The 18,799-nt window shown below is 40.6% G+C and overlaps 1 protein-coding gene across 1 annotated transcript in view; it reads left to right on the top strand.

Annotated features, from left to right (window-relative positions):
- Positions 1-18,799, top strand: part of MAGI3 (membrane associated guanylate kinase, WW and PDZ domain containing 3) — a gene marked incomplete at its 5' end in the record, with an annotated part of 89,850 nt that overhangs the window by 40,020 nt on the left and 31,031 nt on the right. Inside the window, 6 exons of the mRNA XM_080801663.1 lie at positions 255-312; positions 4,409-4,503; positions 10,588-10,776; positions 13,114-13,719; positions 14,974-15,005; positions 17,054-17,210. Of these exons, the coding sequence (XP_080657789.1) occupies positions 255-312; positions 4,409-4,503; positions 10,588-10,776; positions 13,114-13,719; positions 14,974-15,005; positions 17,054-17,210 (1,137 nt within the window). The remainder of the gene's footprint in view (positions 1-254; positions 313-4,408; positions 4,504-10,587; positions 10,777-13,113; positions 13,720-14,973; positions 15,006-17,053; positions 17,211-18,799) is intronic.

The raw sequence follows: 18,799 nt of genomic DNA, 5'->3' as shown, positions 1-18,799 counted from the left end.
CTGATTCAGGTAAACACGTTTGAGTTGAAGGTCATCTTTTGTTCTGGGCTCCTAATTACCTGCTGAGACACTAGCTAGCTCCTGAAGAAGCCAGTCAGACCCAAGCCCTGTTTGTTCTTTGAAAGCAAATCCTCACTTTTGGCCGGTCTCCCAAATATGAGTGTCATGAACTAAAAGACACTTAAATTCACTCATGGTGAATTCTTCTCTGTTGCTTTCGAATCTGGCTTTTTACTTCCTTTTTTTTTTTCCAGAACTTCCTTATGGCTGGGAGAAGATAGAAGACCCGCAGTACGGGACATACTACGTCGAGTAAGTTTGTTACCTCAGTTCATACTCTCCCAAACGTCTTCCCTTCACTGTACAGCTTTAGGGAATCACCCAAATACAACACTTTATGTCTTGGCAACCCAGCTTTTGAGGCTTTCCATGAGGGGAGTTAGAAGTAGGGGCAGGGAGCATTTACTTCAGTGGTTCTGGGCTCCCCAGAACTTGGTTTTGAAATAAACAGAGTGAGAGGGACGTGGCCACGCTGATGCGTAGCTGGGAGTGTTACCATTACGACCATGGCGTCTGAAGAGGAAAGTAGCGTATAGAAGACTGTGAAATGAAGGCATGGACTAGATGAAATGTTATGGTCACTTCCAACCCCACGGCTATTTGGTCGTGAAGGCAGCACTGTAAGGGCAGTGAGCCGTAATGATCCAAAGTTCTGGAGTACAGGATTAGAAGTGCTCTGTCTTCCAGGGAGTTAATCAAGGAACTCTTCAGGGGGAAGAGGTTGTTTCTTACACAGCTGTTACGGTTAAATTTAAACTTAAGGGTGTGTCGGAGCGGAGCACAGAACACCTGCCTATGTTAGAGAAATCAGGGTGTTCTCAACGTCCTCGGATTCTTCTTTCCATTTTTTCATGTATATAATCGCGACGTTGTTGTTATGATGAGCGATTACTTGCTTTCCAAATGCTACGGGTAGAATTTTGACCTCAGGCAGATAACTGCCTCAGAAATGTTGCTGCCGTGTACCTAGAAACTAGGAGTCTGAACTTACTGCCGAGGTAGTGAAGGCCAAATATCATTACCTGAAAAAGTAACAAAATGGGAATCTTCTAGATCTAGGATTGCTTATTAATTTTTCATCACTTTTTGGTGTAAACAAATGTCATTTCCTAGTATTTATCCCTGTAGTATCTCTGATTCCTGTCCTGACTCTAGTCTTTTTACTTGAACAAAGTATAGTTGGCACACAATGTCACCTTTATTTCAAGTGTACATCTTGTCTTTATGAGAATGTGTAGATTGTTCTTGGAGTCGCTGTGGCTAGATTTTTGGAATGATTTCTTAAAATCAAACATGTACCCTAAGAAAACAGTTCAGTTTGACTCTTCAGTATATAAATTCACAGGGTCAACACTTTGGTTCCTTTGGAAGGCTATGCCATCTTAGTTTCATTGTGTTATTTATTATCTTGTTGATATTGTCATGTGAAAAGTAGACAGCAGCTCTTTTACTGTGGTGGTTTTTTCTAAAGCATATTTAGTCAAAATAAAGAAGCAACCGTTTCTCAAAGGACTATTAGAAGGCCAACTGGAAAGGTTTTGTGGGTTCTCCCCCCAGCTGGTTAGCCTATTTAAATTTGGCTTCAGTAAACTATTAATTGCCATTGACACTGCTGCACATTTCTGCAATAATGATTCTCATTCTCTTATTGTCTGTTCCAAGTAAATTTGAATACATGGTCAAGAGGTGAAAGTCATTTGCCTCTTACAAAATCTTGGGCTAAACGATCTGATTCTCATTAAGCAAAGATACCATATTGAAGCAACTTTCGGGTGAATCCTGAAGTGACCCACTCCCAGTTGTCACGGAGCATGTGTAAGATCGCCTGAATGAGAGGTAACAGCAGTGGCGACATGATTTTGTCTGATTGTTCCCAGAACAAGCTCATTTTGCAGGAGGGTAATTTATTAGATTAAGAAAGAGCAGGCTGTACTCAAGATGCACATTAGCAGGGAGTCAGCTGAGCTGTGGAGTGTGGCTTGATTCCCAGATTAGTCAGGTTTTGAATCCCGACCATAGTAATCTGCAGTGAGTTTACTGATGGAGATAAAAGCTGTTACTTGAATGGCTACTCTTTGGCTCTCTCACTTTGTCAAACCAGATGGCACAATGATTGCTTTTGGCAGAGCCTTGTAGTAGTAACACCAACTGCAATGGCACTTTTTCTTTGCAAGTATTTATTTTCGGGGATGAGATTCTGAAATGGATTAATTTATTTTTGAAAAAAGAATTGTTCCAAAAATTTAATGGCAGGCCTACTATAAGAATGCTTACATATTTAGAAATGTTGTCTTCCTGTATTGCATTGACTGTCTTGACACGCTTAGGTTTCAAAGTCAAAATATACCTCTGCTCACATATCTCAAAATCGTCATGATAGAATAGGGTCTTGTTTGTGGAGATGAATTTTTGAAATCCACCTATGATACACAAAATATTAATGCAGATGACATTCCAAGTTATACGTCCTTGATTTAGTCATGCTTCTTTGCTACCCTTGTTTAGTTTTTTCCGTAATCTGTGAGGTACGCCTGTCTTACTTCCCATAGCTAGTTATATGGAAAACAAAATCTCTTACATCTAAACAATATTGTGAGTATAAGTAACTAAATGAAAAGGAGAGTGTTTTAACTTTTATGTTTTGTTTTGTTATTTGGGTAGCATTTTAATCCAAGTAGTTTAAGGTGACAGATGCAATTACTCCCTGCACTAAAATCTTACAGTCTTTTGTCAAAGAGTTTTCAGGGAAGGGATTACTCACTTGCATACTTCTACTCTCCTCTCCCACACAGTACAATAGAGTATAAATACAAATTACTACTTTTTATGTTTTAATGCCTAGGTGGCAAAATGAGTCATTCCAACTGATGACGTTAAAGAGAGCCAGGATTTATTCTAAACAGGTTTATTCTTTGCTGAGTGTCAGTTTCTGGTGTTTTTATTTTTTTCTTTCAAGAACATGTAAAATGTCGGTACCTAGTAAGTAATTGGTCTCTAACTTAATACCAAAGATCTCCATTTTCCCCCGAGGGCTTAACAGTTAACTCAATGATAAGGGCCTCACCTTGGTAGGAAGCAGAAGCATACTTGAGAGTTAGCGAAATCACAACCCAAAGAATTTCAAATGGAACTTGCCATGTTTAGAACTCTGAAACAACTACATCTGTTGCAGAGTTAATAACGCACTAGAAGCCTAAATGACATAGAGGAAACCAGCACACCTTGCCCTGATGGGTCCTTGCTATCCTCCTCCATCACCACCATTAATGTTCACAGATGGCAAAGTAATTATCCAAGTTGTAGGACCATTTGTATGCAAATTTTGTAATATTCACCCTATCTAAAGGCAGTCGTAATCTGAGATTCTCATGATTTGATATTTAATTGTTGGTATTTGCTAATGTTACTTCTCATTAAAGTGGATTCTACTGGAAAATGCTCTCATTTGGCTGAAATATATTTGTACCATGGAAGTGCTAGACTGTAATTCCCATTGCTTCTGTATCAGAACCTGTTTAAATAACTTGTGTGTAGTAATTGCATTCTTAACCAACATCCCACTGACTGATTTGCCAGACTGACCAGTGCTCTGCCTACCACCCCCCCAAACATACTATTACCGCCCATCACGCATTGACCATTGTTAGCCATTTGCTCACCCTTGGTGTCCCCAGGCCGTTCTGCTTTCCCTCACAGACTTGTGTGCTTTCCAAAGCAGTTGTGAACGTTCCCAAACAAGAAATACCAGCTAAATTTCTATCGTGATTACGTCATTTTAATTATTATATAATTATGAAAAAAGTTGAGTGTGGAAGAGTTGTTCTGTGATACAAATTGATAAAAGTGAATCTCTTTCTTAGTTATAGTGCTAAATTGTTGTGGGTCAGTCAGTTGGAAAAATAATAGTAAAATTTAAGAAAGCTTCTGTACTCAGATTTTTCCAAAAGCATCTTCACAGCTACTTCATTTTAAAGAAACTTGAATTAAAATCCTCCTACCATTAACTGCCTTTTAGAAAGTGAACTGATCCATTACCAACTGTTCTAATTGCATTAGATGTGAGGGCGTCTCCTATAGCTTTGAAAACTATTATTGGCTCTGTTGGGCACCTCAATGCAGAAGCTATGGTGAATGTTTCAGCAGCTTTCACTTTTAGGCATTTTCCATGGGTCTTTCTTTCGTTGCCAAAAGCCCTTCCCCTACCACCTTTCAGCTTCTCTGAGTTCCACAATCTAGAGACACATGTTTGCCCCTTCACCTATGGGGATGAAATGGTCTAACAGCCTATTTAAAAATAACATAACTCTTTCATCTTAAACTGAAATGCTTGTTTTTCTACATTTTACAGTCACCTTAACCAGAAAACCCAGTTTGAAAATCCAGTGGAAGAAGCCAAGAGGAAAAAGCAGTTAGGACAGGCCGATACTGGATCTTCGAAACCAGGTAGAATGTTTTCTTCAGTCTTTTCTTCCACGAATGCCTTTGAAATTTATGTGCTGAATTAATGAAAATAAGCTGTAACGTTTTATTGTTGAAGTGTTGAGGTGCAACAGAGAATGTCTGATTTTTGTCACTGTGAAGATAGGAATAATCTTAATAAAACATCTAAACTTTTTGAGAACACTGGGATTTTCCCATGTTGCTTAGATGGGAAGTGTGAAATTGTTGGCAAAAGGTATTGAATAGTTTTGTTATGGGCTTGAGGTTGTGATACAAAGAGAGCATTGTTTCCCAATGTTTCAGGCCAGGACAGTCTGAGATCTCTAATCCATTATGAGTTTCTCCCAAGTTAATGCTTAGGTCTAATGTCTGTGACCATCCAGGATTCTTTATTAACTGATAGGAATAAATCCATTGTAGTATTTGCCTGTATCATTGATTCCCAAAGTGGGATGGCAGGGCATCAGTCATTCAGTATCATTTGGGGAATATTTTTAAAATACATAGGTCCTAACGTTTTTATGAGCCTAGCCATGTGTATTTTGAAAAAGTTGCCCAAGAATTTCTTACGTTCCACTCATCCCTCCCCATCTCTTCCCCCTCCTCCATCTGTCCTAATAACCAGTGTTCTGTCTGTGTGGTTATACTGTACAAATCAAGTAGACTCCTCTTCTGTTGTCCACAAAAGAGGCACTTATTTCTTACAACTACTCTTTAGAAACATAGTCCTGTCCCTTAGGTTTTGCATTTGATTTAGCAAGCATTTTTAACAAATATTTTTGAGCACCTACTATGTGCCTAGTGCTCTGCCAATCACACAGTATTCAAAAACGATTAGGATTAAGACAGGTCTTGCCCTCAAGAGTTCACAGGCTGATGCAGGAAATTAATGGTTATAGATGGTGTTCAGTGCCATCCTCAGAGAACAGTTAAGTGTGTGGAGGGTGGAGCAGGTATGAATCCCAAATACGTAACCTTGGATGAGTTCCCTAAACTCTTTGTGCTTCTTTTTCTTCATCTATGAAACAGGAATGAGAAGAGTATTTACCACATAAGGTGGTTCTGAGCATGCAAATTAATATATGGGAAGTGCTTACAATGCTATCTGGCAAATGGTGGGCAATAAATACTAGGTCTCATTGTTACTAATAGAGATGTACATGTTGTATTAATAGAAATGTATTAATAGGTGGCATAAAGGAGGGAGTGCTCACTTCTCCTTTGGTGGAGAAAGTCAAGGACACAGAGGAACTTTCAAAGCAGAGGACACATTAAGAGTGGATCTTGAGGGTACCTGGGTGGCTCAGTGGGTTAAGCCTCTGCCTTTGGCTCAGGTCATGATCTTGGGGTCCTGGGATCGAGCCCCACATTGGGCTCTCTGCTCAGCAGGGAGCCTGCTTCCCCCTCTCTCTCTGCCTGCCTCTCTGCCTACTTGTGATCTCTCTCTCTCTGTCAAATAAATAAATAAAATATTTTTTTTAAAAAGTGGATCTTGAAGTGTCCAGAACAGTTAAATCAGACAGGTGATAATTTTAGAGGAACAAGAAGTCATGTCAGGTAGAAGGAACAGAATGTATAAAGCCACAGACACATGAAATGTGGTCCAGGGGCCAGAAGACAGAGAGAAATGGCTAGAACCTAGAGTATTTGTGGGGTAGTAAAAAAAGATGAGGTTGTAGGGAGAGGCAACCATGAGAAGGAATGAGTTTCAAAAAGAAGTTGAGTGTTTGTGTCCCATGTTGCTGAATAGTCCAGAAAGGCAAAAATTGAAACACGTACACTGAGGTCAACAACATGGAGGTGATTTGTCACTCTAGCAAAAGCAAGTGGACAGGAAGTAAAAATGCGGTAGAATGAAGAAGGAATGGTGAGTGACGAAGTAGAGATGGGGTGCAGTTACTTGTTTTGATAGCCTTGACTGGAAGAGGCTAGACTGAGGATACTAAGTCGAGAGAGACGTGAATCCCCACTGCACGTACGGAAACTGAGACTTCAGTGAAGAGAAGCCTTTTGCTTAGAATCATAGTGAGTATCAAGCCAGAATTTGCACTTAGTTTTATTGAGTTTAAATTCAGAGTTCTTTGCATTAAAACATACAGTTCCTGAATGCTCATGTCTTCATGGCATATATCAAGGGAGGTCTTCGCTCCCTCACTAAACTCTAAGCTCTTCAAGGGCAGGGAGCGTGAGTGTGAGTGTGGGTGTGTTAATAATCTGGGTAACCAGGCGCTCTCTTATGAGCTGGGCATCAAAAGGAGAATAATAACTTAGGCTTTGTCTTTCAGGAGCTCATGATTTAGGTAGGGAAAGAGACAGTATGATAGCAGACATAACGAAGGAGAGACTTGGAACAGAGGAGAGAGAAATTAAATCTGACTGTGGAGAGGGCAAGAAAAACTTCCTAGAGATGGTAGAAGTTATGCTAGTTCTTGAAGAATGATGACTGCCATTTATTGAGGTACTGGGTCAGGTACTCAGTTGTATGCTTTGTATATATCATCTCAGCTAAGACTCAAAATATTTCTGCGAGGTTAATATTATGGTCCCCATTCAGATGCCTTGATAACATCAGGTTACAGTTGTTGGATGCATCCATTCCAAGGATACACTTGCCACTAGGACAGAAGTACCCAGTTTTTGAGCCCGGATGCATGTGTTTGTGCTCCTGTACATTTATTGAGCACTTACTGTTTGTCAGGCCCTGTTGCCTGTGCTTTTGAAGCTTGGCCTAGCTTAATTCCTATAACAATCCCATGAATGAGGTGTACTACTACTCCTATTTTATAGATGAAGCAACTGAGACTTTACAAGGTCAAATAACAAAAATAAAAATAAAAATAAATAAAAATAAGAGGTCAAATAACATTCCAAGATCACTCAACTAAACCCCACAGTTTGGACTTAAAATCAGGTGTTTTAGAATCGAAGACCGTTCCTTTCTGCTTTTCTTATTCTCCCTTTCCTGTGTTTAATTCTGACCAACTTGTCATTAGCTTTGGCTGTTTTATTCATAGTTTCAAAATTAGGTATTAGCTAGAACTCCCTTCTCCCCCTTCTAATATTTGCGTATCTGAATCTCATGCGTCCTATGCTGATTTTCTAGTTTTGCCCATAGGAGGCCCTCTTATTCCAGTGTTCACGAGGACTAGAGCATGACATAGCTCACCAGAAGTATCACAATATTTGAAGTATCATGGTTAAAAGTGAGAAAGGTGCATTTCATCAGATCTTGTCCTCAATTGTTTGTGTACACAGTCATTAAGCAGATGATCTGGTCCACAACCTGGGAGGTAACCCCAGTGGGCAGTCGTAATCAACTTACACGACTGAACAGGCTTTGAATGTGTTGAATAATTTTTTTTAAGCAATATTTTGTTCAGAGACAGATGGTTACTTGGAATGTCAGAGGCTGAACAAGAGCTCAGCTCAGCAGTGTATGGAGAGATCACCAGGAACAGGCTTGCTGGCCGAGCTCCGAGAGGCCTCCCAAAATAGTGTCTACAGTGGTCGGTAGTCACTGTAGTGGAGTCTAGTCCTCCACTTTGAAAAGCCCAAAATGGTGGATTTTCCTTCTTTCTTTCTTTCTTTCTTCTTGCCTTTCTTTATTTTATTTATTTATTTTGTGTCAAGTACTTTTATTTAGAAGAGATCAGCAGAACTGGGAGAAGTTTTCTTTTTCTTGAACCAAAGGCCACCTTTATTTACTCTTCTTTTTAAAGCAGTCTAGTTTAAAAACGAGAGGTCAAGAGAGAAGAATAGGAAACCTTCCACAGACAGACAGACAGACACACACACACACAGATGGGGTGGGGACCATGTCAGTAGACCTACTTCCACCGCAAGCTTACCTTTGTCAGTATCTTCAGGACATCCCTACCTCTGGAGGGAGCTGTTTACACCCCCCAGTCCCTGCTGCCATATGGGGCTCCAAAGATGACTCTTTTCTAACTGGTAACAGGCTTTAAGGTGTACCTCTTAAAACCTTTGCTAAGGGCACCTGGGTGGCTCAGTCGTTAAGCATTTGCCTTTGGCTCAGGTCATGATCCCAGAGTCCTGGGATCGAGTCCTACATCAGGCTCCCTGCTCAGCGGGAAGGAACCTTGCCTCTGCCGCTCCCCCTGCTTGAGCTCTCTCTCTGACAAATAGATAAAATCTTAAAACAAAACAAAAAAAAACCCTTTGCTAAAAGGGGCAGCAGCCGCTATCCACAAATAACTCTGGGCTCGATATAGTGCTGAGTGTGAGCTCTGTATGAAACACGTCACCTGTGTTGATTGAAGTCATTAGGGAAATGAGCACCCAAACCACAGCAGGATACCACTCATGCTCACTAGAGTGGCTAGAACCAGAAAGCACACAGTAACCAGTGTAGGCCATGCCGCAGAGAACTCGGAACCTCATAGATGCCAGTAGAAATAGAAAATGCTGCAGCCTCTTTGGAAAAGTGTGGCAGTTTTTCAAAACGTTATACATAGTTACTCTTAAGTTTATGGCAACTGCTGCCCTTCCAGTCCTAGTATGTACAGAAGAGGCATGACAGTGTATGTCCACACAAAGCCTTGTACATGAATGGTCATAGCAGCATCACTCGTAATGGCCAAAAAGTGGAAACAACCCAGCTGTCCATCTACTGAGAAACAGATAAGTAAAACGTGATCTATCCCTACAGTGAAATATTACTTGGCAGTAAAAAGGAATAAAGTCCTCATACATGCTAAAACCCAGATGAACCTCAAAAACATGATACTCAGTGAAAGAAATCATTCAAAAGATCACATAGTCCATGACTCCATTTATATGAAATGTCCAAATTGGGCAGAAGTGACAAAAAGCAACTCAGTGATTGCCTAAAACTAGGGTGTGTGAATGCAGGTGAGGGAGACACGGGGAGTGGCGGCTAACCCGTGTGGGTTCCTAAAATTAGGTGATGATTGCACAATGTTGACTGGCACACTTTTTTTTTTTTAAAAGATTTTATTTATTTATTTGACAGACAGAGATCACAAGTAGGCAGAGAGGCAGGCAGAGAGAGAGGAGGAAGCAGGCTCCCTGCTGAGCAGAGAGCCCGATGCGGGACTCGATCCCAGGACCCTGGGATCATGACCTGAGCCGAAGGCAGAGGCTTTAACCCACTGAGCCACCCAGGCGCCCTGACTGGCACACTTTAAGTGGCTCAATTATCATATGTGATTATATCTCAATAAAACTATTAAATATTTGGCAACAAATGTTAGGCCATCTTTTTAGAAGTTAACTTAAACAATGCTTTGTAAGTTATTAATTGCACAATTAGATCTTTTCACGGTTCTCAAAAGTGCCCAAATGCAGCCAGAGAGGAGAGGAGGGGAAGGAGAAGGAGCTGTATAAATTCATTATTTGCCAATATGGATCAATTTCAGTTTTAGGATCATCTGAGGAAACCTCTAAAAATAGGCTTTTCAGTGGAGCTGTGTTTGTTTTCTTCCCAGAGTATTCACTGAACATGAGTAAAAGGGAAAGAAAGGTGAAGCTATTTACTGATAGTTCAGGAATTCATGCCTTCATCAGATACAAACTGAAGCAGAAAGCCTGAGTTGTGAATTATAAAAAGTTCTCACTGTATCTCAGTATATTCTTTTTCATAAGTGTGTGGCCATTGCCTTCATCCTCCCCGAATAGTGTTTTCTCAGTAGAGCTCAGTAGATGTTTATTTAAATGAAATGTACAACTGAATGGTGTCTAAGACTCTCAGGAATTTAATAATAAAGGTTATCCCGCAGGTGCATATTTTGACTTCATATGAAGGACTCTTTGGGTTGAGAAAACATATGAATAAACAAAGCAATGAGGGGTTGATAAAGTACATGCTTTTACCTTTCAGATAACATAGAGAAGTCCTGTAAGAGATCCCTGGAGTCACTGGCTAAGGTTTTTTTTTTTAATAGTTTATGAATTTAAATTCTGTTTCATAACATTAGATTCTCTCTAATGTGTGTCCCTTTATGGTTTATTATATTTAAGTTGTATAGACTCTCTTAAAGTTGACTCTGAGGGCTATGTTCATTGTTTTTATTTTTTTTCTCAAACCCATTTCTCGTTTTGGTGAAGATATGGAAAAATCCCACTTTACTCGAGATCCGTCCCAGCTGAAAGGCATCCTTATCCGAGCATCGTTGAAGAAAAGCACGATGGGATTTGGCTTTACCATTATTGGTGGAGACAGGCCGGATGAGTTCCTACAAGTAAAAAATGTGCTGAAAGATGGTCCTGCAGCTCAGGATGGGAAAATTGCACCAGGTAAGGAATTTCTCAGGATGGTTTGAAGAGCAGTGGTAGTGTAATAAGAACTATGGTGAAAAGGTTTCATTTACATATATATTTATAAAACTGACATATAATAAATATGTATTTACATATATAATTACTATATATGCATATATTATACATATCATTTATATACATAGAGAACTAGATTATACAGCTGGGGAGGGAAAGTCCTCCCTATTTTAGAGGATAAAATAGTTTATCCTCTAAATTCAGTGCATACTCGTTTTGAGAGAGGGCCATTTTTTATAAAGCAAGTGTACATCTAGAGAAAGCATATTAAGTGTATTGATTTTTTTTTTTAGTAATTTGTATCATCTCGAGATAAGTCCTCGAGTGTGCTAAGATAAAGACTGATTAAGCATCTCAGAGAACTGTTTGGTTGTTTTTCTTCGATGATGTAGGGTACTTTGGGAGCTATCTAACGTACCTATAATCTTTCCTGAAAAATGACCCACTGTGATATTTATAGTGATAGGGAACAAATGATGTCCCATGGTTTTTTCCCTAGTTTTGTTTTGTTTGATTTGGTTTGGTTTTTGCTTCCTTAGTCTTACTGGTTGTTAGTAAAATTAAACTCTGATGTTAAGAGTTGTCGACATGAAATCACTGTACAGAGCCATAAAGGTTTGTCTTTTATATAGTTTTCCCAAAGTCTTTACTTGCTAATTATTAGATATTTTTATATGGCTGACAGTTTTTATGGCTGAGGGGGTAAGAGGAAGTTCAAGAATGGTTACAGTTATGAGGGAGGCTTAAGCACTTCTTCCCAGAAGGATATTACTTACTATGCCGCTAAGGTCCCTTCTTAGACTGTTTGCTAAAGCAAATGTGTCCCCCCATTTGGACAGTTCAGTTGCCATAGTATTTTTGATGGCACATATCAGTTTATTTTCATTTAAGATATGGCATCTCTCATATTATGCTTTCCCATTTAAGACTTAAAACAAGAAGCTAAAAGCAAGAGACTTAAGACTTAAAACAAGAAAATTTAAAATAATCTGAAGTTACAAGAAAAATGATTTGTGCTCTTATGACTTTATGAGATTAACAAACCAGAGAGTAAAATTACTAGTGAAAATTTTTAAGCTCTCAGTTTTGCCCTTTTTTTTTCTTTTAACGTTTTGTCCACAAAACACATTTGGTAGCATTTGGATGTGTTGTCAGGGTTTCCTAATAGAGATGCAAATTTGTCTAAAACTGATGTCTAATTTGTATAGCAATACAGTACTTCCATGGAAATTCTGGAAACTTTTACCAGGGAAGGAAAAGTCCAAACTTTGTTTCTTATTAGTCTGATTGCTGTGTCATCTTACATTATGAAACACATTTCTGCACACTTTAATGTTTGTTTTAAATACCATTTATGTTGATTTTTTTTGAGCCTACATGCAATCAGAACAAATTAAAGCACCTGTATTTGGCAATAACCTTTTAAATAATCATATTCAAATAAAAGCAGCAAATGGATGAGACATTAGAGGGCAGGTTTTTAAAGTTAAGGCTGCATTAAAAAAATATTCACCACTGATGAATGTCATACAGTAATGACTGTGCCACAAAGTGGTCGTAATAATGTAAAATCAGAAAAGCAAAAACAATTTCTACAAGAACGTGTTTAGCTGACTTTCCTGTGTCTTAAATAATACGTTCTTTACTTGTGTTGGATTCACTTGTCACTTGTTTCTCCTTTCGAAATCTGAAATTAGGATAAATTGAAAATCTGTACAGTTAAGACTGAGAAAGATGCCAGAGAGACATACATTCATAATGTATATTATTGTAATCTTCAGCCCTACGTTTTTCAAACTAGAATGAATTTTTAATTTTAGGTAATTAATTGGCCTCTGTAATTACTGGCCTCTTAAAATCAAGAACCAGAAGGTGGTATTGAAAGATCACCTGTTTGTACAAGTAGCTGATGGAGTTATTTGCTCCTCGTCTGTGGACTGAATACCCACTGCCATGAGCCTTGCTTTGTGTGGCCGCTTAGGTATGATTCAGAGGATATACTAACAATGACCGTATGAATTCACAGTTATTTTTCAAATGATTCCCTTGAGCTTGAGGTCATAACTCTTTGCCGCAAAGATAATTAAGGTTTCATACATTTATATATTTTTTTAGATAAGAACCACAGAAGGAAGAATGATGTGTCTGTGTTCAAAATCTATCTTTTCAGCAGTTAATGAATAGTAAGAGGTTTCCACAATTCAAATTTAGATGATGAGTTTATTTTTGTCCCGCCCTACCCCAACAAAACATTAATTTACCTGGTGGTTTTAATATTTTTAACACGTGTCTTAACAGGTGATGTTATTGTAGACATCAATGGCAACTGTGTCCTTGGTCACACCCATGCCGATGTTGTCCAGATGTTTCAGTTGGTACCTGTCAATCAGTATGTCAACCTCACTCTATGCCGTGGTTATCCACTTCCTGATGACAATGAAGATCCTGTCGTGGACATTGTTGCTGCTACTCCTGTCATCAATGGACAGTCATTAACCAAGGGAGAGACTTGCATGAATACTCAGGATTTTAAGTCAGGAGCAGTGGTCCTGGACCAGAATGGAAAACCAGGACCCACCTTGATCAGTGACCGTCTCAATGGACCATCGGATCTGAGTGAGCAGCGAGCATCCCTGGCATCATCGGGCGGCTCCCAGCCAGAACTAGTGACTATCCCTCTGATTAAGGGCCCCAAAGGCTTTGGGTTTGCAATTGCTGACAGCCCCACAGGACAGAAGGTCAAAATGATACTGGATAGTCAGTGGTGTCAAGGCCTCCAGAAAGGGGATATAATTAAGGAAATTTACCATCAAAATGTGCAGAATTTAACACATCTCCAAGTGGTAGAGGTGCTAAAGCAGTTTCCAGTAGGTGCAGATGTACCGTTGCTTATCCTAAGAGGAGGTGAGTAAAAGCACAAGGAAAAATCTTCACTGTTTGTGCATTTATATCTGTTAATCGTCCTTCCTTCCATGGCAGAATCTCTTTTCTCCCAGCAGACTTAACTGGTAATTAGTGTGCCTTTTCCTGAAGGTTCTGTCTGACTGCTTCCATAAGCAGTACCTTTGGCAGCAGTTTTCTTTTTAATTATTAGTGGTTTCATTCGTGTCCATTATGGATTTTCTTCCCTGTATATTCTTTTTAAAATCTGATTTATGGTTTTAGTGATTAGAAAGAGTCACAGCATTGTGCTACTTCAGATGAAATATATCCTCTTAATTTCATTTTCTCTGTTGATGGCAGTAGTAGAAATTGACGCTTTCCACCGGTGGTTCTTCATCTGGGCCTCTGTGATGTACCGAGGATGTTTGGAAAGAGCTAGTGTCTCCGTGAATAAGCAAAAATGTAGAAGAAAATATTGTACAGAAAAAAAAATCTGTTTTATAAAGCAATCATGAGCACTCGTGCTCACGAAGCTTTTCTCTGAAGCTTTAGTATCTGTCTGTAAATGTTAATCAAACCCCACAGTCCTCGTGTGAGAGAAATACAGTTTTTGTTTTCCAAGGTCATCAGCTGACTTGTACTGCTCGCAGCCATAAATCCAGGTCCAAGGACTAACCATCAAGTTGCATTTTGATGGGCCTTCTTAAATCCCCACCTATGAATCATTAGTATTTTTAAGAATAAAATTTAGCCCTTCCCACTTCTCTCTCTGGCTTTTAGTTTTCATTTTTGAGGCAAATGGGTAGTTTAACTTCACTGGGATGCTTTTGAATTTCCTCATTTCTTGGAACTATTTTTGTTTCTTCTCTGGGTGATGCAGTAGAATGTGCTCAGAGTAAGAGGAGGATCTCTGTGGGAGGGCTGGAGAGTTAGCCAGATTTCTAGCACATAAAACAAAGAGACCAAGGTTTGGTGTCAGACAGGCCTAATGTCAGTTTCCTGCCTTGCTACGTGTTCTGTGGTATGAGGAAGTAATATAATCTCTTTGAGTCTTTGTTGACCTGATGTATACAGTGGTAGTAACACTTACACCTTGGGATTGGCACGAAAATGAAGTGAGATAATATCCGTACAACGCCTGGCATACAGCAGGTGTTGGCCATAGAGTTTACTAACCTACTAAAAGTCGAAGCTAGTTTTATTATAAGCGTGAGCAGTATTTGTGATCTGGAAATGCTTCCTCTGTTTTTAAAATTTGGCTCATTTTTTTTTAAGGTCCTCCTTCACCAACCAAAACTGCCAAAATGGTGAGTATACAGTGGTCCTCACATGCTTCTTCCCAACACAGCAAGGGAGATGCGGAGCCCCCTCCATAAGAGTAGCGCTTGGTGCTGGTGATTACCCCTGGGAGAAGTGAGGAGGCATCCTGCCCTGGGCTTGTGTCAGAGACTCTGGGGAAGCCTGTGAGTTAGAGAGGAGGTGGGCTTTCCTGGTTAAGTGTGTCTCCCGAGTGCTAACAGCCTTTACTGCCAGTAGCCCTGCCCTCTAAATGGTGAGGCTGGAAGACATCAACGTGCCCACTTAGAGTCCTTCTGCTCTCTTGGTGTTTCAGAGGAGCAAGGGGGAGGAAGTGGCTACGGGTGAGGGCAGAGAATGAAACCTGGGACATCTTCTCCTGACGCCCAAAGAGCAGTGAGAGCTTCATGTCATTTCCTGGGGACAGTAAACACCCACCGTGAAATTACGTTCTCAGAGTGGACTGAGCAAGACTTTCCAGAGTAACTGTGGCCTCTGTGCTCAACTTAATTGCCATCAAAGTGATAGGCTGTGAGACTTGAAACAGTGTTTTCTTTATCATTCTTCTGAAGAACCGAGTAGCCTATTTAGGGGCCCGTATAGCAAAGAAGACCTAAAAAAGGGTACAGCAAACAGTGCCAGGAAAGAAAGTGTGCTAGGGGCAGATGTGTAGCTGCCGAAATATCCACCTTACGTGGGTGTGGCTATGAAGACGATCATGTATAAAGTCCTAATTTAGATCTAGTTTGCTCAATTGGGATCCTGTCGTCTCGCAATGGAAAGATGGGCTTGCTTAACCATCCACCGCAGGCTATTAAAGGAAACACTGTCCGATAGAAAATGGGTGAATTCTTTCCAGTTCACCCAATAAGATCCTCTACAAATTTGCTGTCTTATGGCTCAAAAGGAAAGCCACATTCTGTACTTCTGTAGATGGCACCACTTAACAACCAGTGTGAACAGAAGTGCTTTTTTTGCCTGTGTAGTTAAAATGGCACTGTTTCCCTGTGTTTCTCTGGTCATTGTTTTGAACTCCTGTGCTACCATTCTATTTCATGGTGGCTGCCAGCGCCACTAGGTGACCCTAATGCTTTATGACTGCTGGCCTGGCGCTGCTCTGACAGATCCCTAGGACATGGCAGGGAGAGGGGAGGCGGCTGCTCTCTTCCTCCTGCCACCCGACGGGGGTCTGGGTCAGTGACACTGGGAGAGCACTTTGTAGTGGCCCTCCTCACCCCGCTCCCCGATAAGCTGCAGCTGCTCCTGCATCCTAGTCCGCGTTTGTAATTTTACCACAGACATCCATAACCTGCCTCCCTCTGCAAGAATGCAGAACAGGCTGTTCTCAAAACCATGTTTATTTTCTCAGGCTGTTTATTGGATATCCCCCCCACCCAAATTTTATTAAGTCATTTTGCCTGGCTATTATTTCGGGAAAGAATGGGAAAAGTACGAACATAATCAGCTCCCATTTGCCCTTACTGGACTGTCCCGCATGGTGCATTTTTCCTTCCTGTGTTTGAACTGGCCATGCAGGGTTTTCATAGTGTCCTCTTTATAGCCCACATTAGAGGTAACACTTCTGACCCCATTTTCTGAGAGAGAGCGGCATCTCAAACATCTGCCCTGGGAATTAAATTGAGTGAGTGGGGAGGTGGGGCAGATCCAGAGCTTCACGGGGCTGTTCGCTCGGGGGCCCCCCTCTTGCCACACGTTGCTGCCCTGGGTTATGTCCCTGCCCATCTCCTTCCCAAACTCCATTCGTGTCTTGGGGCTGGAGAAAAGGGCAAGATCACGTAAACTTAGGATTAATTCAGACCCTTCAGTTGACAGCAGTATAAATCTTTTCTGATTTAAGTTAAATATGTTTTAACAAAGTGCACACGGTTATGAAGGTAAATTCCTACAAGGCTGCAAATGTGCTGTGGCTTTGACCCTGCACCTGCCCCACCCCCGCCCACCTGTCATCCCTTGACATACCCGGTTCACACAATAGTTTTATGAACTAATCAGCCATCTGGTTTTCTAAAATACTAAGTAAGGCCCTTTTCCATTTCAGAAAACAGATAAAAAGGAAAATTCAGGAAGTTTGGAGGCCATAAATGAGCCCATTCCCCAGCCTATGCCTTTTCCACCCAGCATTATCAGGTCAGGATCCCCGAAATTGGATCCTTCTGAGGTCTACCTGAAATCTAAGACTTTATATGAAGATAAACGTAAGTAGTTGTGGACTATTTCAGGAAAGCATGCGACAAAATCAATTTGAGTTTTCTTAAAAACTGGGACCTTCCCATCTTTCAAAACCATATTGTAAAGTTATTCCTTCATCCCCATTTCATATGACTCTGTGCTTCTTCCATTTATATTCAACGTTCATTCATCCATTTTTTTTTTTTTTTCAGAACCAGGGATAAAGTGCCTACTATCTGCCTAACACGGTAGTAGGTGATGGGAGTAGAGAGAGAAATAGGTTCTGCAGGCCCTGTGCCCAAACAGATGATTAGCCCTGATTGGAAAAGACAAATATGTAATCAGAGAAGTCTGTCTAAATGAGTCCAGATGAGTCTCACTGGGACCCAAAGGAGGAGATGATCAGTTTTACCAATGGGGGTGGCAGGAAGCATCAGATACTGCTTCACGTGGCAAGTTAAGCCAGAACCACGTCTTCAAAGACGAAGAGGTATTTATGAGGCAGAGAGAAAGGGAAAGAAAGCAGGAGTAACCTTTGCACATTGACCTTGCGTGGCCTGGGTTCTGCAAGTAGCCCAGTTCGGCTGGGTCCATTTGGCACCAAAAACCAAAATGGGGAGAGCAGGAGCCAGCAGGTTGGGGAGGGCAGGTGAGGCCATTCTGAGGAAGCTGGAGTCCATCGTAGAAAGGATAGAGAGCCGCACAGTGGTTTCACTCTAGGTAGGGGTGATCGACTGGGACTTGTATTTCGGAGATTTTCCTGGCAGGGGTGTGAGGGGTGGTGAATCAGAGAGTGTGCAGCCTGAGGAGGAGACCAGCGTAGACTTAGCTCAGAGGAGCTCAGCTGAGAGGTGATGAGCAGGGAGCATGCAGAAGGCAGAAATTCAGTTTTGTGCTCATTTGCTTAAAATGAAGAATGTTTTCCAAAGTAAAATTGCAGATTATGTAGGCTTAATTTTTTCCAAATTAATTTGTTTCTGAGAAATCTAAATCTGCCTTGGAAACTGTGTACACAGGTGGAAATATTATGTATAATCGACTTCATATTTAACCAATTCCCGATCTTTATCTTGATAGGCCCAGGCCATATTCAGAAAGATGGAAACCAGAGGCAAACACAGCAAAGCAATAATTTAAATTAATAGAACTACGGAGAATCCCTTTCTTCTGACTTGCCATTGATAGGCTGGTATATTCTTAGTATTGGTGGAAACTACTCAGTCCCTTTGGGCCACATCTGTAAAGTAACTGAGTTGGGCTCCAGAGTCTTTTATCCCTAAAGTTCTGTAATTCTAATAGGACTCATTTCTTAAAAGAGACTGCTTCTAAGGAACATTATCAAGATTTACCCTGTCCGATATCTTAATTTTTATATAGCTCCCCACATGTTTCTAGCAAACACTTCTTGCTTATGAATAACATTAATATTTTCTTGAAGATTAAATTATTTTATTTATGAAGTAGGTTTTTCCAGACTTAATATTCTGATGAATGCAACCTGCCCTTGGGGCGCAGGATAGGGTGGGTGAAGAGCCTGGACTCTAGAAATCAAGCTGGCTTGAAATCTTAGCTCTTGCGTTTACTTGCTGCTTGACACTGGGCCACTTAGCTAGGC

The sequence above is a fragment of the Martes martes genome (genome assembly GCF_963455335.1).
Source record: "Martes martes genome assembly, chromosome: 4".
In the NCBI taxonomy this organism is placed as follows: Eukaryota; Metazoa; Chordata; class Mammalia; order Carnivora; family Mustelidae; genus Martes; species Martes martes.
The sequence above is the reverse complement of the archived record's forward strand: the minus strand, read 5'-3'. Positions and strand labels throughout refer to the sequence as shown.